Source organism: Garra rufa, chromosome 22, assembly GCF_049309525.1.
Source record: "Garra rufa chromosome 22, GarRuf1.0, whole genome shotgun sequence".
Taxonomy (NCBI): domain Eukaryota; kingdom Metazoa; phylum Chordata; class Actinopteri; order Cypriniformes; family Cyprinidae; genus Garra; species Garra rufa.
This window is the reverse complement of record NC_133382.1, coordinates 25637021-25659380: the sequence shown is the minus strand read 5'-3', so window position 1 is coordinate 25659380 and position 22360 is coordinate 25637021. Positions and strand designations below refer to the sequence as shown.

General features: G+C 36.9%; 1 protein-coding gene across 1 annotated transcript in view; it reads right to left on the bottom strand.

The window, feature by feature from the left end:
* LOC141297454 (voltage-dependent T-type calcium channel subunit alpha-1G-like) overlaps window positions 1-22360 on the bottom strand; it is a 225544-nt gene that overhangs the window by 189466 nt on the left and 13718 nt on the right. Inside the window, exons 3-10 of the mRNA XM_073827887.1 lie at window positions 21854-22039; window positions 21653-21767; window positions 20325-20480; window positions 9817-9910; window positions 8029-8210; window positions 6776-7255; window positions 6483-6583; window positions 2553-2676 (exon numbers count right to left, since the gene is read on the bottom strand). Coding sequence (XP_073683988.1) covers window positions 2553-2676; window positions 6483-6583; window positions 6776-7255; window positions 8029-8210; window positions 9817-9910; window positions 20325-20480; window positions 21653-21767; window positions 21854-22039 — 1438 coding nt within the window. The remainder of the gene's footprint in view (window positions 1-2552; window positions 2677-6482; window positions 6584-6775; window positions 7256-8028; window positions 8211-9816; window positions 9911-20324; window positions 20481-21652; window positions 21768-21853; window positions 22040-22360) is intronic.

The window sequence follows — 22360 nt, the reverse complement described above, 5'->3', positions numbered from 1 at the left end:
GGGGGCTTTTACTTGCTCCCTTTTTCCCCTTTTTGTTCCAAATCAAGAATCTGTGCATATGGATTCAAATCTAAAGGAATATATTAACTAGATTCCTCCAGCTCTGATGGACATCAGGCTGTCTGCAATGCAGATCTCTACCATGCCGAGCACTCTGGGGTTTCTTTTGTTCTCATCAGTTAGACACACAGTCATTGGCAAAAAGAAAATAATGCTAATGTATGCATCACTATATACACTCAACATGCAATGAGCCTGATGCAAAATAAATAAATAAATAAAATAAAAATTTCTGCATTGCATAATGTTGTTACACAATAAGAAGTCCATTCACTATACTAGGAACTCCTGTGTAATTCTGTACAAAGCGGCTCAGTGTGAAAAATCACTTGATGAGATTTGACACTGACAAATTGCTATGGAATGAGTGCTAGAGTGACTCTGGACATACATTTGATATTAGATAATTATTCATTATGGTTAGAAAGTCCAAAGTATCTCTTGACCTGGGTTAACTGTAAATTAATAAAGAGCTCATTTGGTATACAAGTGAGTGAAAAGTCTCGGTGGGCAACATTTTATAAAAATACATTCCTTGAAATGTCAGGAATCTGGTAGCTGCAAAAATGATAGACATCTGTTGTCTCTTTTCAAGGAGGTTTGCAGCAGTCCTGTTCTGCCAAGTCAAAAAAATAAAAGAGGAGAAAAAAAAACTGCAACTAAAATAGCCGTTTCTTCCCCTAAGATACCTTTACTCATATGCGGTTGATCCACTGTATATGAAGTGTAGCAATTTTGACTCTATAGTATTATGCTTGTAACTATTATGATCTTGATAAGAAAGGATAGAAGATAAAACATTCCTTGCTTTCTTTTTCTCTCTTCTGTCTTACAGTAGGTGTCCTGAGGGAGCATGTAACTGCTGAAAGTAGTAAACATACAAAACTGATAATGAGATGAAGCAAAGCATTTAAGCCAAGCTGATTGTGTCCTTTGGGTCTGTAAGAAAGCATGAATAACAAATTGAATCTTTTCAGTTTTAACATCTGAAATGAACGGCAAAACCATCCAACTCCCAAGTCGTCTAATAATCTACTCTATTCTCAGTCGCTAACAAAACAACCGGTTAGACAAGGTAATAATCACGGACATGCTAGACTAACATACTAACTGACATAATGATCATCCAGATTTAGAATCGGGAAATAACAAATGTGCAGTTCAAAGCTCGACACTGAGTGTCAGTTAGCATTTCCATTCATCACAAAGTTGTTCAGCTGGCATATGCAGACCACCTTTGCTTCACGGGCAATTGGTTGTGGAAAATTTTTCAGCCAATAACCTGAACTGTAAATTCCATGTCACTTAACACTCTGAACAGCAGGAAAATAATGTCCTGATTAACTGAGGGCATCTCAAGCAAGTAAACAACTGCAAATCCTTCACTAGTGACTGTCAGAGAGACAAACATCAGCACTTAGCACACTGATATACTGTGACACTTGTCCTCACAAAATTAAATAAATTAATTAATTAAATAAAACAAAATAAAACCTACATACCCTTGAGGCCAAAGGACAAGAGGGAACATGGGACCTTATCATGAAAATCAAATCATGATTGTTTTCAGAATTATTTAAAGGAGAATCTCATTTTTTCTATGTTTAAGTGCTATAATCGGGTCCACCAGTGCATCTACCAATCCAGAAAATGTGAAAAAAGAACAACCAGGTAATGTTGTTTTGGTAAGCCTTTCTCTGCAAGCATGTGAAAAAAAGATTCGCTCAGATTTTGCTCCCCCGTGACGTAAAAAGGGAACCTTATTATAACATTATCGCCTCTTAATCTGCACGTTTCCACTTACGGCAACAGTGTACCAGTTCTAACGCCATGGCAAATGTTCGAGCAAAGCATACCAACTGTTCTGTGGTTTGGCACAGACAAGCACAGAACACTATTTAGAGTCCCAGCCTCAGAGAAGAAAAGAAAGCAATGGATTTATCGATTTATTTACTGTATATTACACTGCTGCCACACAGATCTAATATAAACATGCAATTTCTTTTCCAGCTGTTTACCTTCACAGACATAACTGACTGATTTTTGTAACTCATGTGTGTTTTTAATATAAACTTATGTGTATTTGACAGTTTAAGCGCAATAAGACATAAAAGAGAACTTAGTTTAGTACTCCAAGTTTAGTACTTTAGTTTAGTATTTAAAGAGACATGCACGAAAACAGTGTGTTTCTGCTTCCACCTAAAATAGGCATTTTCAAAACGATATATTTAATAAATGATCTCTGATGACACCTGAGACTTGTAATACATATTGTAAAAAGGGGCATAATAGGTCTTCTGTAAATAAGTTAAAATTGTCATCCTGCAAAAATTATATGAAAATTTTGGTAAAAGTGATTTTTTTTTTACTAAAAAATAAGAATACAACATCTGACAAGTGTCTCAATTGTCTGTTCTGTTATTCCTACATCAGATTTTTGTTATGAATGACACACTTGCGTGTGTGTATGTGTATGAGGTAACATTACTCACAGCACTGGAGGGGTCGATTCTGGGCCTCTCCATGGCAATAGTGATGCAGTTGAGAAAGATGATGACAAGAACCACATGGTCAAACATCTTGTGAGTGATGATTTTATTGCAGGTCACACGAAACCTGCAAGACATAATCACACCAGACATAGTGGGCTGAGTGATGCAAACATTCAACATCATGTTGATCATAAAATTAATAAATAAGAAACTGACTTCCACTAAAAATGGGTCACAAGGTTTGACTAGTTTCTCTGAGACTACAGTAGTAACATTTTTCATAAGGGACGGTGTCCTAAAAAATCATAATTCTTTAATTATGTCATTTAAACTCTGTATGACTGACTTTCAACTACTTACTGTATCCAGAAACGATGGTTTAAAGTTAAACACCTTAATGATGGATTTGTTTTGTACAAACATACAGCTTTTCTCTTACACACTGTTAACTGATGGACTGGAGTGGACTCCCATTCTGACGGCACCCATCCACTGGAGAGGATCTATTGGTGAGCAAGTGACAATGCTAAATTTCTCCAAATCTATTCAGATGAAGAAACAAGCTCATCTACATCTTGGATGGACTGAAAGTAAGTAAATTCTCAGCTAATGTTCATTTTTGGGTGAACCATTTTGGGTTCATTCATCAAAAGACAAATACACATCCCTCATTTCTCTCGTTAATACTGATTGAACTTGAAACAGTGATGAACTTATGCATGAACGTGTGTCTGCCATAAGACATACAGCATGACGACATGACTCCTTTTATGAATAAATAGTGCTCAGTTCTCTTTAATGTCTCTGAGACTTGGCCTAATGTTAAAGAATTTATGCTCAGAACGGCACTGTGTGGGAACAGACGGCAAACTCGGCGCCGTTGTCATGCCAACCTGCCTCTCTCAGCCCCGATCGCTCATGCTGGGAGTGTGGTCATGCCGGGGTGAAATGGGGAGAGAAGTCTAATGCTGTGTCCGATACCTAAGGCTGCTGCCTTCCTGCGCACTACCCAGTTAGTCAATGACTCCACAGCCATAACTGCTAGGGCAACTTCACACAAGGTTTCACAGGCTTTCAAAAGTAACATAATGTCACATCTAATGATCTAAAACAACTTCAAATGGACTTTAGATATAACCATATATTTGAAGCAAATATTCATTGCTCATGCAATGCTGTTTTCTGATCAAATAATTGCAGATTTGATCAAATAACTGTGGACTATTAAGTATGAGAGCGTTTTAGTGCCACGTAAAAAAAAGTTAAGATTACGATATTAAAGTCGTAATATTTCGAGAATAAAGTCAAAATGATGAGAATAAAGTCAAAATATTACGAGAATAAAGTCAAAATCATGAGAATAAAGTTGAAATGTTTCAAGAATAAAGTAAAAATTATGAGAATAAAGTGCTTTGAGAATAAAGTCAAAATGATGAGAATAAAGTCAAAATATTACTAGAATAAAGTCAAAATCATGAGAATAAAGTTGAAATGTTTCAAGAATAAAGTAAAAATTATGAGAATAAAGTGCTTTGAGAATAAAGTCAAAATTACGATAATTAATTCATTGCAAATACGAGATTTTGAGAGTACATTCTAGACTTTTGCACATTCAAATGGCCCGAATTGGGAGCACTGGGAGATATTCCAAAGCCTCAGCCTTCAAAAAATGTCAGTTTTATATGAAATACAAACAATATTTAATGACAGATCTCTGTATTCACCTCAGTTTAAGCGGCATGTACAGTGAGACAATTGTTTCATTAAATCAGGCTATACAGTTTATTTCGTTGCTTCTGATGTTCCTTCACGTTTATATTGTGCTATAAAGTTGAAATAAAAAGAAAAAAAATGATAAATTGTATTTCCTGATAAAACTGACAGAATTTGAAAGCACAGATGTTTTTTGCGGAGTAGGTGGTGGAATTTTCACAAAGAAAAAATGTCTCATTGTAATCGAAAAGACAACTGATTCACATGAATAGAGTGATCTGTCCCGCCACATTAAAGAGCATAAAAAACACATTATTGCAAGACACATTGTTTGTATTTCGCTATTGAACTGACAGATTTTGAAAGCCGAGACTTGTTTTATATTCAAAGTAACAAAAGCACAAAGCTTATTGCTATTATTGAGTGGCTGGTGCACTACAAACAGGCCTAATAAATGCAATCAAAGACGTGAAATATTATTTCAAAGCATACTATCCCTACGAGTATAACACATGGAATGATTTCTGCTATTAATCCCACATATATTTAAATAAATTCTGGTGGCCTGGAAACTTCTCCCGGTGCTCTCAATCCAGGGCATTTGCATGCGCACGCTATACTCTCAAAATATTATAACTTTTTTTGCTACGATATCATTGTCGAAACATTTCGACTTTATTCTCTAAACATTTCAACTTTATTCCCAAAATATTATGACTTTAATTTCGTAATTTTTTATTTTTTTCTTTCTTAACATGGCACTAAAACACCATTGTAATTAAGCACAAGAGACTTTCCAAAACAAAACAAAAAACATCTTTTCACAACCCCAAACTTTTCAACAGTAATATATACATACTGTACATATAGTGTGTACATTAGTCAAAATTCATGAAATGATTACATTTATAGATCATTCCAAATACTTAATGCTGAATCTTACATAATTAACCCTATTTGATTGTGTCAGTGCGACATGGTCTTCTGATATAGTGAACACACATTTACTAAATTCACAAGCAATTTTGCATTGGTTTTGGTGACACCAATGTATGCAAGTCACAACAGTGCAAAATGGTGAGTGCTTGCATCACCCAGGGCTCACACAGGAAGGAGGAGGTGGAGGATGATCTGAGGTTGTTTGATGTTTAATTAGTAAAGCGCTGACAGAGTGTAATATGCAATGCTGAGTTCTTCTTTCCTCTCCTCTCCCTCTAATAAGTGAAGCCTCCATGGAGCTTAACGTGAGCAGACATGCATTTCAAAAAAGGAAAGCACTGGAAAGAGATTAGAGGAAAGGGAAGACCAAGAAGACACCTAAAGGGAAAGTCTAAAAAGTGCAGGAGATTTCTCACCCCTTAAGCATCTTCATGAAGGTGTTTTCTAGGGCTTCAGGCAACCTAAATTGCCGTACTGAACTCGAGCCATGGTACTATGATAAATGTGACTCTCCTGCTGAAATGACCAGCATATGTTGCGATTTGGATGCTGGAGAGCTTGTGTTCCCAGCAGGTTTCTTAAGTAGTTTAACCAGGAAGATGTTTGTTTCAGTGTAGACTGGAAGTGAGGACATATATTCCAAACCTGTAAGACCTTCGTTCATCTTCAGAACACAAATTAAGATATTTTTGATGAAATTCTAAAGGTTTCTGACCCTGCGTAGACAGGAACGCAACTACCACGTTCAAGGTTTAGAAAGGTAGTAAGGACATCTATAGAATGGTCAACCTTAATTTTATGAAGTCAGCAGCACCACACATATGCGTTGTAGTATTCTTGTGAATGCATGTCAAAGACTGCCATGGAAGAGACAAAATTTGTTGTTGTTTTTGTTTCTCTGTACACAAAATGTTCTATTGTAACTTCATAAAATTACAGTTGAACCACTGATGTCACATGGACTATTTTAACAATGTCCTTACTATCTTTCTAGGCCTTGAATGTAGTAGTTACGTTGCTTTCTATGCAGGGTCAGAAAGCTTGGATTTCATCAAAAATATCTTCATTTGTGTTCTGCAGATGAACGAAGGTCTTACAGGTTTGGAACTATGTGAGGGGGAGTAATTAATGACAGAATTTGTATTTTTTGGTAAACTATCCCTTCAAGTGGACCACTTTAGTGAACAGTGAATGAGGGTATGGGGACAATTTCGAACACTGCTACACAGCAAAAAAAAAAAAAAAACTGTCAGAGCCAAGAAAGCCACAAACACTTACCGTGATTGTGGAGGGAACAGATAAAGGGACCAGGTGACCCTTTCCCGACACCATTGGGGCTGTTTGTGCTCCAGCCAGCGGAAGAGACGAGCCTTCCGACTCTGAAAGACGGATGACCATATGAGATTATAGAACCAGTAAGTTAGTTTTGTTGGCAGTAGAAGATATAGAAGTGCTGTTCCCTCTGATCTTATAACAATGAATTTAATATAAAAAAGCAGTAGATATCTGTGATAAATCTATTGTAAAGAACTGAAAAATAGCTGTAATAAATCAAGTGTAGATTCTCTCACCAGGTTTCCTTCATCATCTGCATTGTCATCCTCACTGTGGTGTTCATCTAGAGAAAGCTGCGTGGTGGCTGCAGATGGAGAGCTCTTGCCATTGCTGAGGAAGTTGGGCGGCCGGGCACTGTGTATGCTGGCGGAACGATGCACGTATGGCACCTGCAGGGTGTCTGGAGGCAGATCAAACGAGCTACGTGTCTCCAGGGATTCCATGCGCCTGTGCCGAGGTCTTTGGCCCAGGGAGTCCGTCCTGGCGAGGGAGGCATCATCGCCCTCGGACATGCCCCCACCGCCCCCGCTCTCTCCTGCATCTCCCTCGTCAGAGCTGGACTGGCCATCGCCGGACAGCAAGGAGCGACGTTCGCCAGACTGGCGTTTCTGCCTCTTGAGGCTGGGGGCTCGGCCCAGGCTATTCCAGCTGGAGCGCCTGCTGTTCCAGCTACTGGCTGAACTCCAGGGGGCATTTGGGGAGCTCCGTGCACTCGACTGCAGAGATGAGTGGAATATGTTACTCTCAAATAAGATCTCATTGTAAAACCTGTGTGCCAACATTACTGTCAAAATCACACAGAAATAATATAGAAAAAAAAATTGGAGCCAGAAATTAAGATGAAAATTCTGTCATGAATTACTCACCCTCATGTCGTTCCAAACCTGTAAGACCTTCGTTCATCTTCTAAATGAAAATTAAGATATTTTTGATGAAATCCGAGAGCTTTCTGACTACCACATCCAAGAAACAGAAAGTTAGTAATGACATCGTTAAAATAGTCCATGTGACATCAGTGATTCAACTTTATGAAGCTATGAGAATACTTTTTGTGCCCAAAGAAAACAAAAATAACCACTGTATTCAACAAGAGAAGAAACTGTTGAATAAAGTCACTGTTTTTGTTTTCTTAGTGCACAAAGGCATTCCCTGTAGCTTTATAAACTTACAGTTGAACCACTGATGTCACATGGACTATTTTAATGATATCCTTTCTAATTTTGAATGTGGTAGTTCCGTTGCTGTTTATGCAGAGTCAGAAAGCTCTCGGATTTCATTAAAAATATCTTAATTTGTGTTTCAAAGATGAACGAAGGTCTTATGTGTTTGGAACGGCATCAGGGTGAGTAATTAATGACAGAATAAAATTTTTTGGGTGAACTATATTATACTGAATAACTAACTAATTAAGAGTAACACAACTGATGTGCATTATACAGCAAAGTTTGCATAGCTTTCTCTATCATGACAGAGCAAGGTAGTCACTGACTGGAGATTTGTCTTGGCCATTGGGATCCACAGAGACATTGCTGCCTCTGCGGGACTCGTAGCCTAGCGCTGGGTCTCCTCCTCCTGATATCTTAGGTATGGGCATGGGTGTCGCGGCCGTGTGAGTGATGAGAGGAGGGGTCAGGCTGCTCTTCAAATCCACATGGCCATTGATGGGCACAACTGTGGGTACAGAAAGGAAGGGACAGGATAGTATGCTTAACATCACAACTGAGGCTACAAAACATGACAGACAGCTGAAAAATGCATTAGGAACCATTTCAAGCATGAATATTTCAGGCAGGCTTTAATCTTCAAAAAGGATTGCTATGCATCATGTCAAAAAGACAAAAAATACAAAGTATAACCCCATCGTTAGAAGGGTAAAAGGGTATCTGGGTCTGCACAGAAGCTAGTTCTGAAGAGTGCACCTTAATCATGTCTTTAATATTTAAAAAAGAATGCAGAGTACTGCAGTGTTTTATTCCAGATTGAGCAAAAATCTAAGACTAGTTCGCAAAAGTAGATTTTTACATATTCTTAATCATTTAACAAACAATTTGATTGATAGCAGTGGTTCTAGAGGCAAAGTTGTCCAGAATGAGAAGTTTTGTTATATGATATGAATATCGCATGTATGTGCGAAAAAACGTGACATGCACAATCATTTATGCCTTTGAAAAACGTGATATTGCCCCCACACCCCAGTGGCCATTTTCTTTAAATTTTCCCAAAGACTTTTACCAAATTTCTTTCCAATCGGCCTTAACCATTAATGTCTAATAGGTGCTCAAACTTCATTGGAATTTTTTTTTTTGAGATACACAAATGTCCTGATAGACACTTGTAGCACTTTGGACAGGACTTTTTTATATTTTTATATTTTTATATTTTTTTCCCCGTAATAGTATCCCCAAGTGGCCAAGCTCCAGGATTTTTGTCCTGCGACCTCAGATGGAGATCTTACATATAAGTGTCCTGAGTTTGGCAAAGATATATCTCATTCCATTCAGGGGCCAGTTGCAAAAAAGTTTAAGACTAATCTTAAAAGTTATTCAGCTAATTTTTCGTTAAAACTGGTCATAATTTTTAAAATTCAGTTAGATTAGTCTAAGCTGAATCCAAAAATGAGACTCATTACCGCTTGGCGAACTGCTAGTTGATCAGACACTTAAGTCTTAACATAGAGTTATAGGCATTTTAATAAAAGTGGTGCTGCCCCTTTTGAACGTTTTGGCATTCCTTTGCGACAGTGAGTTGAAAGTTAGACCTTTTTTGATAATTATTGATGTTCGCTCTCCAGAGCATCATTCTGCACTGGTTTGGTTCTGATTGGGTGAGTAGGTTTTGCAAAAAAGTTGGTTTTGCAAAAATCCAAAATACCCGAAAATTTCGCCAGCGCTCGATCGAATCTGAGCCAAGTATTTCAACGACATAAGACACTTGAGCTTGCGACTGACGGTTTAGGAGTTATGAGCAATTTCATACTTTTGATCGCTTGTAGCGCCCCGTCAGGCCGATTGGGGCGATCCTTGGTCACATTGACTGTGGTGTGAGTACTACCATCCCTCCAAGTTTCAAGTCTCTACAACTTACGGTTTGGTCTGCATGATCAGTCTTACGTGGAGATCGCTGATCCGTAACCATTCTAACAATTACAATAGGGCACTACATGCTTGAACCCCTAATAACCATAAATATGTTGTACAGAACACATAAGAGTTGAAAATAAATTCATATATTCATAAATAAAGTTTTTTTTGTGTGTTTTGGGCTCAGTGGGTCTCACCGGATGATGCAGATAGATCCTTCTTATGTCCTGAAACATCCTCCAAGCTCCGTGCATAGAAATCTGCTTCAGAATCTGACTTCGAGGCATCACCCTTTATCAAACGTGGAAGATAAAAAAAAAAAAAAAAAAGATTAGTTACCAGGTTTTAGTGTTGTTGGGGTTTAGGAAACATATTGGTGAAGAACAAGCAGGTGGGTGAGGGTGTGATCTCCCCCACCCCAGCCGGCCCTCAAAAAAGGCCAGAGGGTGACTGGCATCTAAGTGAGAGACATTTTGGTTGGGGTAATCCACAAAAACACAGTGCCGGCATGCACTTGACAGCACCAGGTTGCATGACCACTCTGAAACCAGCAGTACTTTGTACTAAATATTAGTTTAATGTATCATTAAGTGTATTTTTAAGCAGATGATCTCATGGTCAGACCATCTGCTATATTAGCGTAAGTCACATCCACATGCGGATGAATATGTGTGGGGGTTTTTCTCGGCTCACTGGAGGAGCAGCACCAGTAGAGCAGGCACATCCAATGATCAGGCCGGAGAAATAAACATTGCTATTTTTATCAGAGGGCTCATCACATTGTTTGGCCTGTATCCTCCTCATCCCCAGTCTTGGGCTGGTCTTAAAATGGCTTCATGCCGAGAGTGTTTCAGTGTGGTCTAGCGCAGAACTTCAACCCTGGGTGGTTTGTCAAAACAGACACCACTGTCTGAGGACATAGATCACTCTCGCAGTTTGACCATTAGGGTGTCTATTTGTGGACTGACTCCAATTTAAATCAAATATGAGCAAGGATGAATCTTTTTCCTTATGTGGTTACAGGAAGTCAAACTCATTAATTTCAGCATACATTTACCCTAGTACTTACTCTACAGCTCTAATGGTCAAAGAGAACACAGTGGAGACTATTCTGACAAACCTTGCACCTACGAACAATGTATCCCATTGGCTTCACTTATTAATGTCAAGCTAAATCAAAACTTTGTGTTTCGGTCTCTGAAAAAAGAAAAAAAAAATCAATGCATTAGTAATGGCTGTGTAAATGGCTAAGTAAACAAAGCAAATCTGAGCTGAACTGAAACCAGTGGGATCATTGCAACACTAAACACAGCACAATCGAACAGCAATTAATTCACATTATAACTACAACAAAAACATAGGACTTGTCAATAGGGAATAACACAATATCTACGTTACTAAGGCAACAAAAACAAAACTTGAAATAGTTATGACACTGGAGCCGAGCTCTGTAAGTCAAGACACGTGAGGGACTCCTTGCCCCTTCTCACCAACAGTGAACAGTAAAACAAAACACAGCTGTGATAGGTTGAACTAGCAGAGAGGCACTACAAAGCATCCTCACAAACAGGCCACCACTGTCTGCTGGGCACCAGGTGCGGTTAGCGGTTAGCTTAGCATCAGCACCCACTGTTACTCACTGCATACTCAGAAATGAGCACTGTGGATGATGTGTCAGGATTGGACTTGGCTATCCTCACTCCCACATCGCCTCTCTGAGTGAAGACATGCAGCAGAAATGTAACAAAACTATAGTATTTGGTAAACAAGCTCCTTGGTTTTTTGACCTATGCACTAGCAAAAAGTTGTTTGCTATTTGCTTATAAAAACTAACCATGGTTTTACTACAAATAAAACCAAAAAATCATGGTTACTACAGTTAAACAATGCTAGCCACACATTAACCATGGTTTTGCTACGCAAACCATAGTTTAACCATGGTATATGTAGTAAAACTGTAGTTATACAAATGGTAGTCAATACTATGGACTACACTTTTTCTATAATAAAACCAAGGTTAATTTTAAAGCAGTAGTTCACTAAAATTGTGAATGAAATTTTACAAATATAATAATATTTAATAATATTATATTATGTATATGAGATGTTATTAGCTGCAATAACTGGATCAGTCCTGTTTATGAAAGAATCATTCAGTTTTCTAGAAAGAAGCAATTGAAAAAGATTTGACTAAAAAAAATAAATGATTTGTTCACAAACAGATGTGTAAACAAATCATCCAGACTAGTTTTGTGAACTGAATCAATTGATTCACTGAACATATTAGACTCAAAAGAATGATGTGTTCACATACCAAATTTGTGAATAAATCGTTCAGATCAGCTTTGTAGATTGAACCAACTGACTCATTGAAAAGATTTGACTCAAAATAAATTTTTGTTCACAAATCAAGCAGATTTGTAAACAGATCATTGAGACCAATTTTGTGAACTGAATCAATTGATTCACTAAGCATATTAGACTCAAATTTGTGAATAAATCGTTCAGATCAGCTTTGTGGATTGAATCAACTGATTCATTGAAAATATTAGACTCAAAAGAAATGTTTGTTCACAAATCAAACAGATATGTGTACAAATAATTCAGACCAGTTTTGTGAAATGAATCAACTGATTCATTGAACAGATTAGACTCCAAAGAATGTTTTGTTTACAAATCAGATTTGTGGACAAAAATCATTGAGACCATTTCTGTGAATTGAATCAATTGATTTATTAAAAAGGTTTGATTCAAAAGAATGATTTGTTCACAAACCAGATTTGTGAACAAATCATTCAGACTAGTTTTGTGAACTGAATCAATTGCTTCACTGAATAGATTAGACTTTCAAAAGAATGTTTTATTTACAAATAAGATTTGTGAACAAAAATCATTGAGACCAATTCTGTGAATTGAATCAATCAATTTATTGAAAAGAAGGTTTGTGAATAAATCATTCAGGTCAGCTTTGCAGACTGAATTAACTGATTCATTGAAAAAGATTTGACTCGAAATAACAATTTGTTCACAAACCAGCTTTGTGAATAAATCATTCAAATCAGCTTTGTAGACTGAATCAACTGATTCATTGAAAAGATTTGACTCATAAGAAAAATTTGTTCACAAATCAAGAAGATGTGTGAACAAATCATTGAGACCAATTTTGAACAGATTAAACTCAAAAGAATGATTTGTTTTCAAATCAGATTTGTGAGTACAATCATTCACACGAATACTGTGAATTGAATCAACTGATTTATTGAAAAGATTTGACTCAAAATAATGATTTGTTCACAAACCAGATTTGAGAATAAATAGTTTAGACCAGTTTTGTGAAATGAATCAACTGATTCATTGAACAGATTAGACTCAAAATAATGTTTTGTTTACAAATCAGATTTGTGAACAAAAACCATTAAGACCAATTCTGTGAATTGAATCAATCGATTTATTGAAAAGAGTCTTTCGTTTACAAACCAGGTTTTTGAGTAAATCATTCAGATCAGCTTTGCAGATTGAATTAACTGATTCATTGAAAATAATGTGACTCAAAAGAAATATTTGTTCAAAAATCAAACCGTTGTGTAAACAAGACAAGTTTTGTGAACTAAAACAACTGACTTATTGAATAGATTAGACTTTATGTTTTGTTTACAAATCAGATTTGTGAACAAAATCACTGAGACCAATTCTGTGAATTGAATCAATTGATTTATTATAAAGATTTGACTCAAAAAAAATTTGTTTACCAACCAGATCTGTGAATAAATCATTCAGACCTGCTTTGCAAATTGAATCAACTGATTCATTGAAAAGATTTGCCTTTATTTGTGAACAAAGATTCCTTTATAAATCAGACATTTCTACTTTCCCAACCTAATCTTATGAAAAATAAATAAATAAAGACTTAGAAGAAGAAGAAGAAGAAGAAGAAGAAGAAATAAGCATGAATGTCCATCCCTAAACGTTATTCTTAGTGGGTCGTATGCAATACGACTTCATTCAAATTTGCTAATAATTCGCCAAAATTGTAAAATTTACACATTCCCATGAGAGTGTGTTGTACTCTTCTCATTAATGTCAAGGTTTTCAATGAACAACTGAATAATTTCAGTCTGAAATTTTAGAATGGCTCCTTCAAGCTTTGTTTGCCAGAACTGCTTTGGTCAGGTACAAGATGTGAAAGAAAGTCTACTGGGGCTGTACTGTCAATTAAGATGTCAAGGTTGCTGTGCAACGGCTGCTTAACAATCACAAATCTTAATTTGGGAAATCTACTGGGCTTGACCAACCTTGCTGATAGAGAGATTTCAGGCATGTTTTGACACGAGAAGTGCTAATAGTCCCCGAGTAAGGACTAGCGGAGAAGGTTTATGTAATTTGATTGTCAAGGTGAAAGAGACTTGGAAGGTGTAAGAGACAAGTTCAAACCCTCGCTGGTGCTCTCCATTTTACGGCCTTCCCCTGCATGTGTCACCTAGCACAGCTGCATGAATGAAAACAAATACGGGATGTGATGTCCAGAACCACAAACAGACCGAGTCTCCTCAACAGGGTCAAGTGCTTCCACTCCGCTCTGGCTCACTGAATGGACTTTCTCGATCGCTGAGCTACTGAACTCAGCGGAGGGCTATTTGAATAAAACTTTAAGTCTAGTTAAATGAAGAATGATGATACCATGCAGAGCAATTCTACAAGATCAAATTAATTAAAGTAAAGAGGTATTAAGAGATGTATCCGCATTTTGAGATCCATTCAAAAGGACTTCCCAGTTGCCTTATTTGCTTTTGCACAGCAGTCTGTCTGGCTTTGTTTGATTTCACTGAGGCTTTCCATAAGCCCAAACACATCCTATCAGCCAGATAAAATAAAGCATGAGGCTCTACAAGGTTTGGACTCTGCCGCCAGGCATTGAGCAAGTGAACCTGAAGAAAGACTTTAAGTCAAGTCTGCTTCTACGAGAAACAATCACAAGTGACACTGTCCACAAACGCAGCGGTCCTCCTGGTTAGTCTCACTGGGTTACATCATGCGGAGTGCTACATACCCCTGAGTCTATAGGCAGCTGAATACAGCTCAGCTGGCCATGCAAATCTTCCCTCTTGGTTATTTCCTAAAGTGGGCACGTGTTAGGATTTTACCACACAGAGCGAACAGGTAAGATAGAAAGGGGAAAAAGCACAGAAAGTGTTAGAAAATTGACAGACACATTAGAAATTGGACTCCCATATTTCACAAAACTTCACTTCTGTTGAAATAAAAGCAATTTTGCATTTTGGGTGGAGTTTAGGCTGTTAGCATTCCCAAAACAGCGAGTTTGTTGCCCGTAGTTAAAATGCTGCAACTGCAGGTATCAATACTTGGCTCTTTTATTTGACCAAATTGATGAACTCTTTTGTTTTTCTCTCCAGCTCCTCTGAGATAACAAGTATTGAATTTTTCACATTGTGAATCTGTCAGAGTAAATCAGCGAATGAACGCAACTGACTGAAATATTCTATGCATATCAAACTAATGTTTTTCTTTTAATTCTACAAGCCACTTGAATTACCCCCCAAAAAACCAGGCTCTGTTTTGGGTTAAATTATGACTCTCTTTGGTGCACAACCCATTTCTTTTAGGTTCCGAAATTCTTGGAAAATTACGTTCAACAAGAATAACAACACATTTAGTCATTTTATTGTTACTGCCTCTGTAACAATGACTATAACAAATAATTTAGCCACAGTTCTGGGCATGTCATGCTACAACTTGATGAAGTTTGACATTTTATATAAATCTGTCCAACTTTGTGGTTGCGTTGTTGTCTTTTCAGAGGATTTCAGAGGAGCATATATATTTTATACAGTGCCTTGCGAAATTATTCATACCCCTTCATTGTTTTCACATTTTGTTATGTTGCTGCCTTATGTTAAACTACTTTAAATTACTTTTCCCCCCCACATCAATATACACTCCCTACTCCATAATGGCAAAGCAAAAAATTGGTTTTTAACATTTGTGCAAATGTATTAAAAATAAAAAACTGAAAAGATCCCGTTGCATAAGTATTCATACCCTTTTCTGGGACACTCGAAATTTAGCTCAGAAGCATTCATTTTGCTTTTAGATGTTACTACACTTCGAGTGGAGTTAAACTGTGGCAAATTCATTTGATGAGTATGATTTAGAAAGGCACACACCTCTCAGAAAAGGTCTAACAGCTGAAAATGCATATCAGAGCAAAAACCAAGTCCTCAAGATAACTGCCTGTAGAGCTCAGTGACAGACTTGCGTTAAGGCAATGATCTAGGGAAGAGTTCAGAAAAAATCTGCTGCATTGAAGGTTCACAGAAGCATTATCCATAATTGAAGACGATTGGAACAACTAGGACTCTAGAAAATGTCTGCCAGCCTCCATCCAAGCTGACAGAGCTTGAGAGGTGAAAAGGTGCGGTTCATAGAAGCATGGGTTAGGTTCATTAAAATAATGGTGTTCTATATTAATATAATTTTAAAATATAATTTATTCCTGTGATGCAAAGTTGAATCATTCAGTTTTCAGTGTGACATGATTCTTCAAAAATCATTCTAATATGCTGATTAATTACTGTTATTATCAATGTTGGAAAAAAGTTGTGCTGCTTAATTTGTATTTTTTATTAATTTCTTTTGTTTCAGGATTCTTGATGAATAAAATGTTAAAAAGTACAGCATTTATTAAAAATATAATTTTTTTTTTACAAAATTTTTAAATTTTTATCAATTTAACACATCCTTGGTGAATAAAAGTATTAATTTCCCTTTCAAAAAAGAAAGAATAAAAATGTACTGTCCCCAAACTTAAAGATGGTAGTTTATATTGTTACGAAATATTTTTATTTTAAACAAACAAAGTTCTTTTTAACCTTTTACTTGTTAAAGAATGCTGATTTAAAAAAAATAACACACACACACACACAAAAAAAAAAAAAAAAAATCACAGGTTCCAACTAAATATTAAGCAACACAAATGTTTGTTTCAACATTGATAATAATTTAGCATATTAATATGATTTCAGAAGGATCATGTCACATTGAAGACTGGAGTAATGATGCTCAAAATTCAGCTTTGTTTCACAGGAATAAATTACATTTTAAAATATATTCACATAGAAAACAGTTATTTTAAATTGAAATACTATTTCACAATATTACTGTTTTTTCTGTATTTTTAAGCAAATAAATGCATTGATGAAGATAAGAAACGTCTTTAAAAATCATTAAAAATGATACTGATCCCAGACTTCGGAGCGGCAGTGTATATCAGTTTTTATGACATACGTCGTTATTATGAGAAAAATGTTTAAAAAGAAAATGTCTCAACACACTTCAGATTCATTCAAAATCTACTTTCAGTTCAAATCAGTTTTAACAAAACATCACCCAGCACAACTTTCAACATGATGAAAATAAGAAGTGTTGGTAACACTTAGAACAGGCAACATATTCACTATTAACTAAGAGTTTTCCCTCAATAAACTCTTAATTTGCTGCTTATTAATAGTAATGTAGTTGTTAAGTTTAGGTATGAGTAGGTTTAATGCTAGTAATACGTATGCTAAGAGAGTGAGAATAGGTCTTTAGAATAAAGTGTTGCCAAAGGGTTTCCTGAACACCAAATAAGCATATTAGAATGATTTCTGAAGGATCACATGTCAGTGAAGAGTTATTTTATTTATAACATTACAGTATTTTTTGATCAAACTAATGCCTTCTGAAGGTGTCTGTGCGAAGATGAACACAAACACAGTACACAAACAAAATATCCAGCCTTGAACCAATAAACTACATGGACAAGTCAACCATTCCTGACATACAGACTGACATGCTACTCCAACCGAGACCACCGGTTTCCAGCAGTGCGATTACATGAAGCTATTTGCTTCAGTGGACGGGACATTGCGATGTTGAAGGGACATTCATCCTGGCCCTTGATCTCTCTGCTTCACACGCGTCATTCAGCCACCGGTTTCCCCAGCAACCCTGACGCACTGAAAAGTTCGACCAACTAAAAATAAACATCATGTTTGCAGAAAACGACGTAAGGTTAAAATATTAAGCCAACAGCGTTCGGCAGTTGTAAGGGAGAGCGGGAGAATACAGTACGTGGCATTCCTGTTGGCATCAGATCAGTTGGGACGAGATTATAATATCTGATGCACTTAGCAAAGGTAAAGGCAGATAGGGGTCAGATGAGTGTGGGCTATCCTCTCTTATTTAAGACTGGAGAGTTTATTTTGAAGGCTTCTGAGCAACATAATTTCCTCTAAGCTGCCATGATTCAGTATGAAAGCTATTTCTGTCTGGCAGGCAGGCACAGGAGAGGCACGCTCATCTTTTAAAAAGGGGAAAAAGCAAAGAACTGAGCTCCGTCCAGTCGACGTTCTCTTTCAGTATTATGCTGCAAATTAAAATAAATGACAAGCCAATTTTCAATTACTTGTTTTGTTGCTCTAATGAGGTGTTACAGAAACAGCACTTTATCTGTTTTGATACATCTTTTCATTATTCTAACAAAGATTTTGCTCAATTGAACAATCGATCAAAAAGCTTTTTTCATTAAAAGTTTTACAAATCTTTTGAATCCACAATGTGAGCACAGCTCAAAACAAATGAGTTGTCAGGTCTTAGATTTACAGTAACATTTATCACGAGATAAATGCCAAACAACAAGAGTTCAACAAAATGCATATCAAAACTTGATCATACAGTACCTCATACCGTACAATAAGAGTGATCAAATTCTAGATTTTTACTTTTCACTTAACGTGAATCGGTTCGTCTCTTTCCAAAGAGACAGTAATAAAACAACCCCTCCACCCAAAATGATACATAGGTATAACATTTATATCTCTGATTTATCTTGAGCCTGGCCATCTTTGTGTGTGTGTCTGTCTTTCTGTCAGAGAAGAATGGCTGCTATGCATCGGGAGATAAGTCGTCTCATAAGATCATGGAAAAAGAAGGTGATAAAGGAAAAGAATGAAGGAAAGAGGTTGAAAACAGAGCTCATGAGTGTGGAGTAGGTACTATTATACACAGAACAAGAAATTCATCACTTCTAGTTGAATAAATAATACAACACAGTGTCCTAACCAGGCACGATGGGACAAAGCAACAAGCTTTCCAAATGTCTATGCTAACCAGCTTTGACAATGACACTATACTTTGTCTGTTGCTTCTGTACTTCTGTGGTGAAATGTCCCAATTCAATTCATTCGGCAGCCATCTTGGAAACGCTCCCAGACAGCTATTTTTGAAGTACAACTGCTTTCTACTTGAATGAGAAATACAGAAATACGGGTTGAAAGAGCTCTGCACAATCCCAGCCGATAAATAAGGGTCTAATCTAGCGAAACGATCGAAAAAATTTAACTTTATATAATTTTTAACTACAAAAGCTCATCTTGCACATTGGAAAGGCCACACGTGATTGGTTCTTCATCTGTGCACCCAGTTCAAAAAGGTAGGGTACACTCTTAAAAATAAAGGTGCTTCACGATGCCATAGAAGAATCTTTTTTGTCTAAATGATTCCATAAAGAACCTTTAACATCTGAAGAACATCTGTTTCACGAAAGGTTCTTTGTGGCAAAAGGGGGTTCGTCAAATTAAAAAATTAAGACAAAGATGGTTCTTCAAAGAACCTTTGACTGAATGGTTCTTTGTGGAACCAAAAATGGTTCTTCTATGGCATCGCTGTGAGGAACCTTTTAAAGTACCTTCATTTTTAAGAGTGTAGGGCTAGAAATTCCATATCATTTTCTCCTCAAACTTCAAAATTGTCCGACATTGTTGTTTTATCTTTTTTGGTAAAGGGTGTTTGACTTTCTTTGCACGTTTGCTTTCCTACGTGATAACAATGTGTGAAGTCGAGGTAGTGCAAGATGAGCATTTGTGGTTAAAAAGTATATACATTTGTATTTTTTTTAAAAGAAAGACCAATTGTTTCGCTAGATAAGACCCTTATTTCTCGGCTAGAGCCCTTTGAAGCTGCACTGAAACTGCAGTTTGGACCTTCAACCCGTTGATCCCCATTGAAGTCCACTAAATGGAGAAAAGCCTGGAATGTTTTCCTCAAAACCTTTTTGAAAGACATGTTCAAGAAAGACATGAACAGTCAGCAAGTGTCTCTTCTATGTTGTGTTGCTACGTAGCCCGTCCCACACGAAAATCACTGGACCAAAATTGCTCCTCACATATATTAAACATCAAAAAAGGATGAGAAGAGATTGATAAGTTAGTTTTATGTGACAAATTATATGACAAACCCTTCAAGTTCAATTCTACAAGCACTCTAAGCAAAAGCACAAAAAGGATTCTGTCTAGTGAAGCGTCATAAAAAGTTATAAAAATACAAGGAACGTGTTCTTAGTTTCACGCTCCTCAGCTGTGGAGTGGAGTGTGAGAAAGAACGCAAACAGATTGGCTGTGATTTTGTTGCGTCAAGCGGCATTTTCGCTTTCAGCCTGGACAGAAAAATTGCTTTTCACTTGAATCTTGTCACGTCGTGCCTGTTTAGGACATAGTGTTAGATAAAGGGGACAGGAGAGAGCTAGTGGAGAAAGAGAGCGAAGAAAGATACAGTGTTGGAATATGTGCTAGACTCTAAAGGACAAAAAAGAGAAGACAGACTGTGAAGTGAAGATGAAAATGTAGAGGGTAGAGTTGGAGTCTGGCTTTACCTCAGTTTGGAATCCTTCCACTAAGATAGCCACCAACAGGTTGAACAGGACATAGTTTCCAAAAGTCATGAGGGCGATGAAGTACAGAGCAGCCACGGGAGAGGTGGACGCCATCCCATTATACAGTACCTTATTCCAGTCCTCCTGAGTCAAGATCTGATGTACAAACAACAAAAACAATCAAACCGCCATTAAAGTGTATCCGCCATTTAGTACTGACCTGAATAAGATATCTCACATCCCACAGGTCCCACAAATTATTTGGTTATTCAGCATTGTTGTGTGTTTGAACCCTTTCCAGCAATGACTGTATGATTTTGAGATCCATCTTTTCGCACTGAGGACAACTGAGGGACTTCAAATTGTCACTGATGCTCCAGAAGTAAAATCTATGCATTAAGCTGGGGAGTGAACACTTGGAATTGGAAGAGCAGGGTAAATTTTATTTATTTTGTCTTCTGGGAAGTATCTTCTATAGCCTCTAAAGGAGAGGGCTAAATGAAAAAATATGATATTGAGGCAAAAAAATGTACACATCTTCATTCTGTTCAAAAGTTTACACCCCTGGCTCTTAATGCATTGGGTTTCCTTCTGGAACATCAGTGAACATTTGAACCTTTTGTAATAGTTGTGTACGAGTCCCTCAGTTGTCCTCAGTGTGAAAAAATGGACATCAAATGCATAAATTCATTGTTGGAAAGGGTTCAAATACACAAAAATGCAGAAAAACTAAAGAATTTTGGGATTTTTCTAAAGAACAGCAGACAGCTTAACTGTTCAGGACCAATAAAGGATAAAAAACACAGCTGTGGATCATTCAGGTAACAACACAGTATTAAGAATCAAGTGTATGTAAACTCTAGGACAAGGTCATTTTTGTAAATTTAACAATTATTTTTTCTCGTGGACTATATGTAAACATCTTTAATGTGAAATATCTTATTCAGGTCAGTACTAAATAAAAAATAACATGCATTTTGTACGATCCCTTTTATTTTGGTAAAATTTCGCAGATTCTGAAAGGTGCGTGTAAACTTTTGAACTCAACAGTATGGTGACAATTACAGCCTTATTGTATAAAGTTTTTGCCTTTTTTCAATTTATTGCATTTTTGCTAAATGAAAACATTCATTTCCAAAAGAAAAATACTTTTGAATGGTATTGAACATATGCGTGAAACATGCCTCATCTGAGCATTCGCTATTAATTTGGAACACAAAACATGTTTATATCTGTATTTCGTGCTGTCCACTTATAATCGGATCACTCAAGATAGATTTTAAGATGCCTGATTGAAACACAGCTGGTGTAGCATGCAGGAATCTTGCCTGAAAAACTGTTACAATAGCCCACAGCAAAGAGTCAAAGTTCTTGCGGTCAGGAAGTGTGTCTCCATCTCTCTCAGAGCCGAATTTACATCCAAACAGGTGCATGCCTAGAATACTGTAAAACAAAATAGTTCAAATTTTAAATAAATAACACTGAGTATACAATACATTCAAATTGCTCAAAATGATCTCTCATCTTGCCTGAAAATGAATATGAAAAGCATGAGCAGCATGCAGAAGGTGGCAACATTGTCCATGGTCTTCATCAGGACCACCAGCTGCCTCTGCAGGGCGGGCATGAAGCGGACCAGCTTCAACACCCGCATGAGCCTGAAGGTCCTCAGCACCGATAAACCTCCTCCCTGCTGACCAACAATCTCCCAGACGCTGTCAACACATATAAACACACACATCTGACTATCTGACAGAATGCACAAGGAGGACAATGCAAAAACAAATCCCAGCTACCATAGTTACCCTTTCATTCCTAAGGGAGAAACGCATTGGAGTGGGTTATTTCTCACAAGAAAAACATTCTAAAATGTTTTGGTGTGGTTTGTTGCATTTCAAACAAAGCAAAAAAAAAAAAAAGGTCACCAGCCAACTGAATGAAATACGCTAAAATAAAACGGCTGTGGACAACAAGATGATTAGAGGCGACTGTGGAATCTCACAGCAAACAAATAGAGTATTTAAATAGAAAGTTTA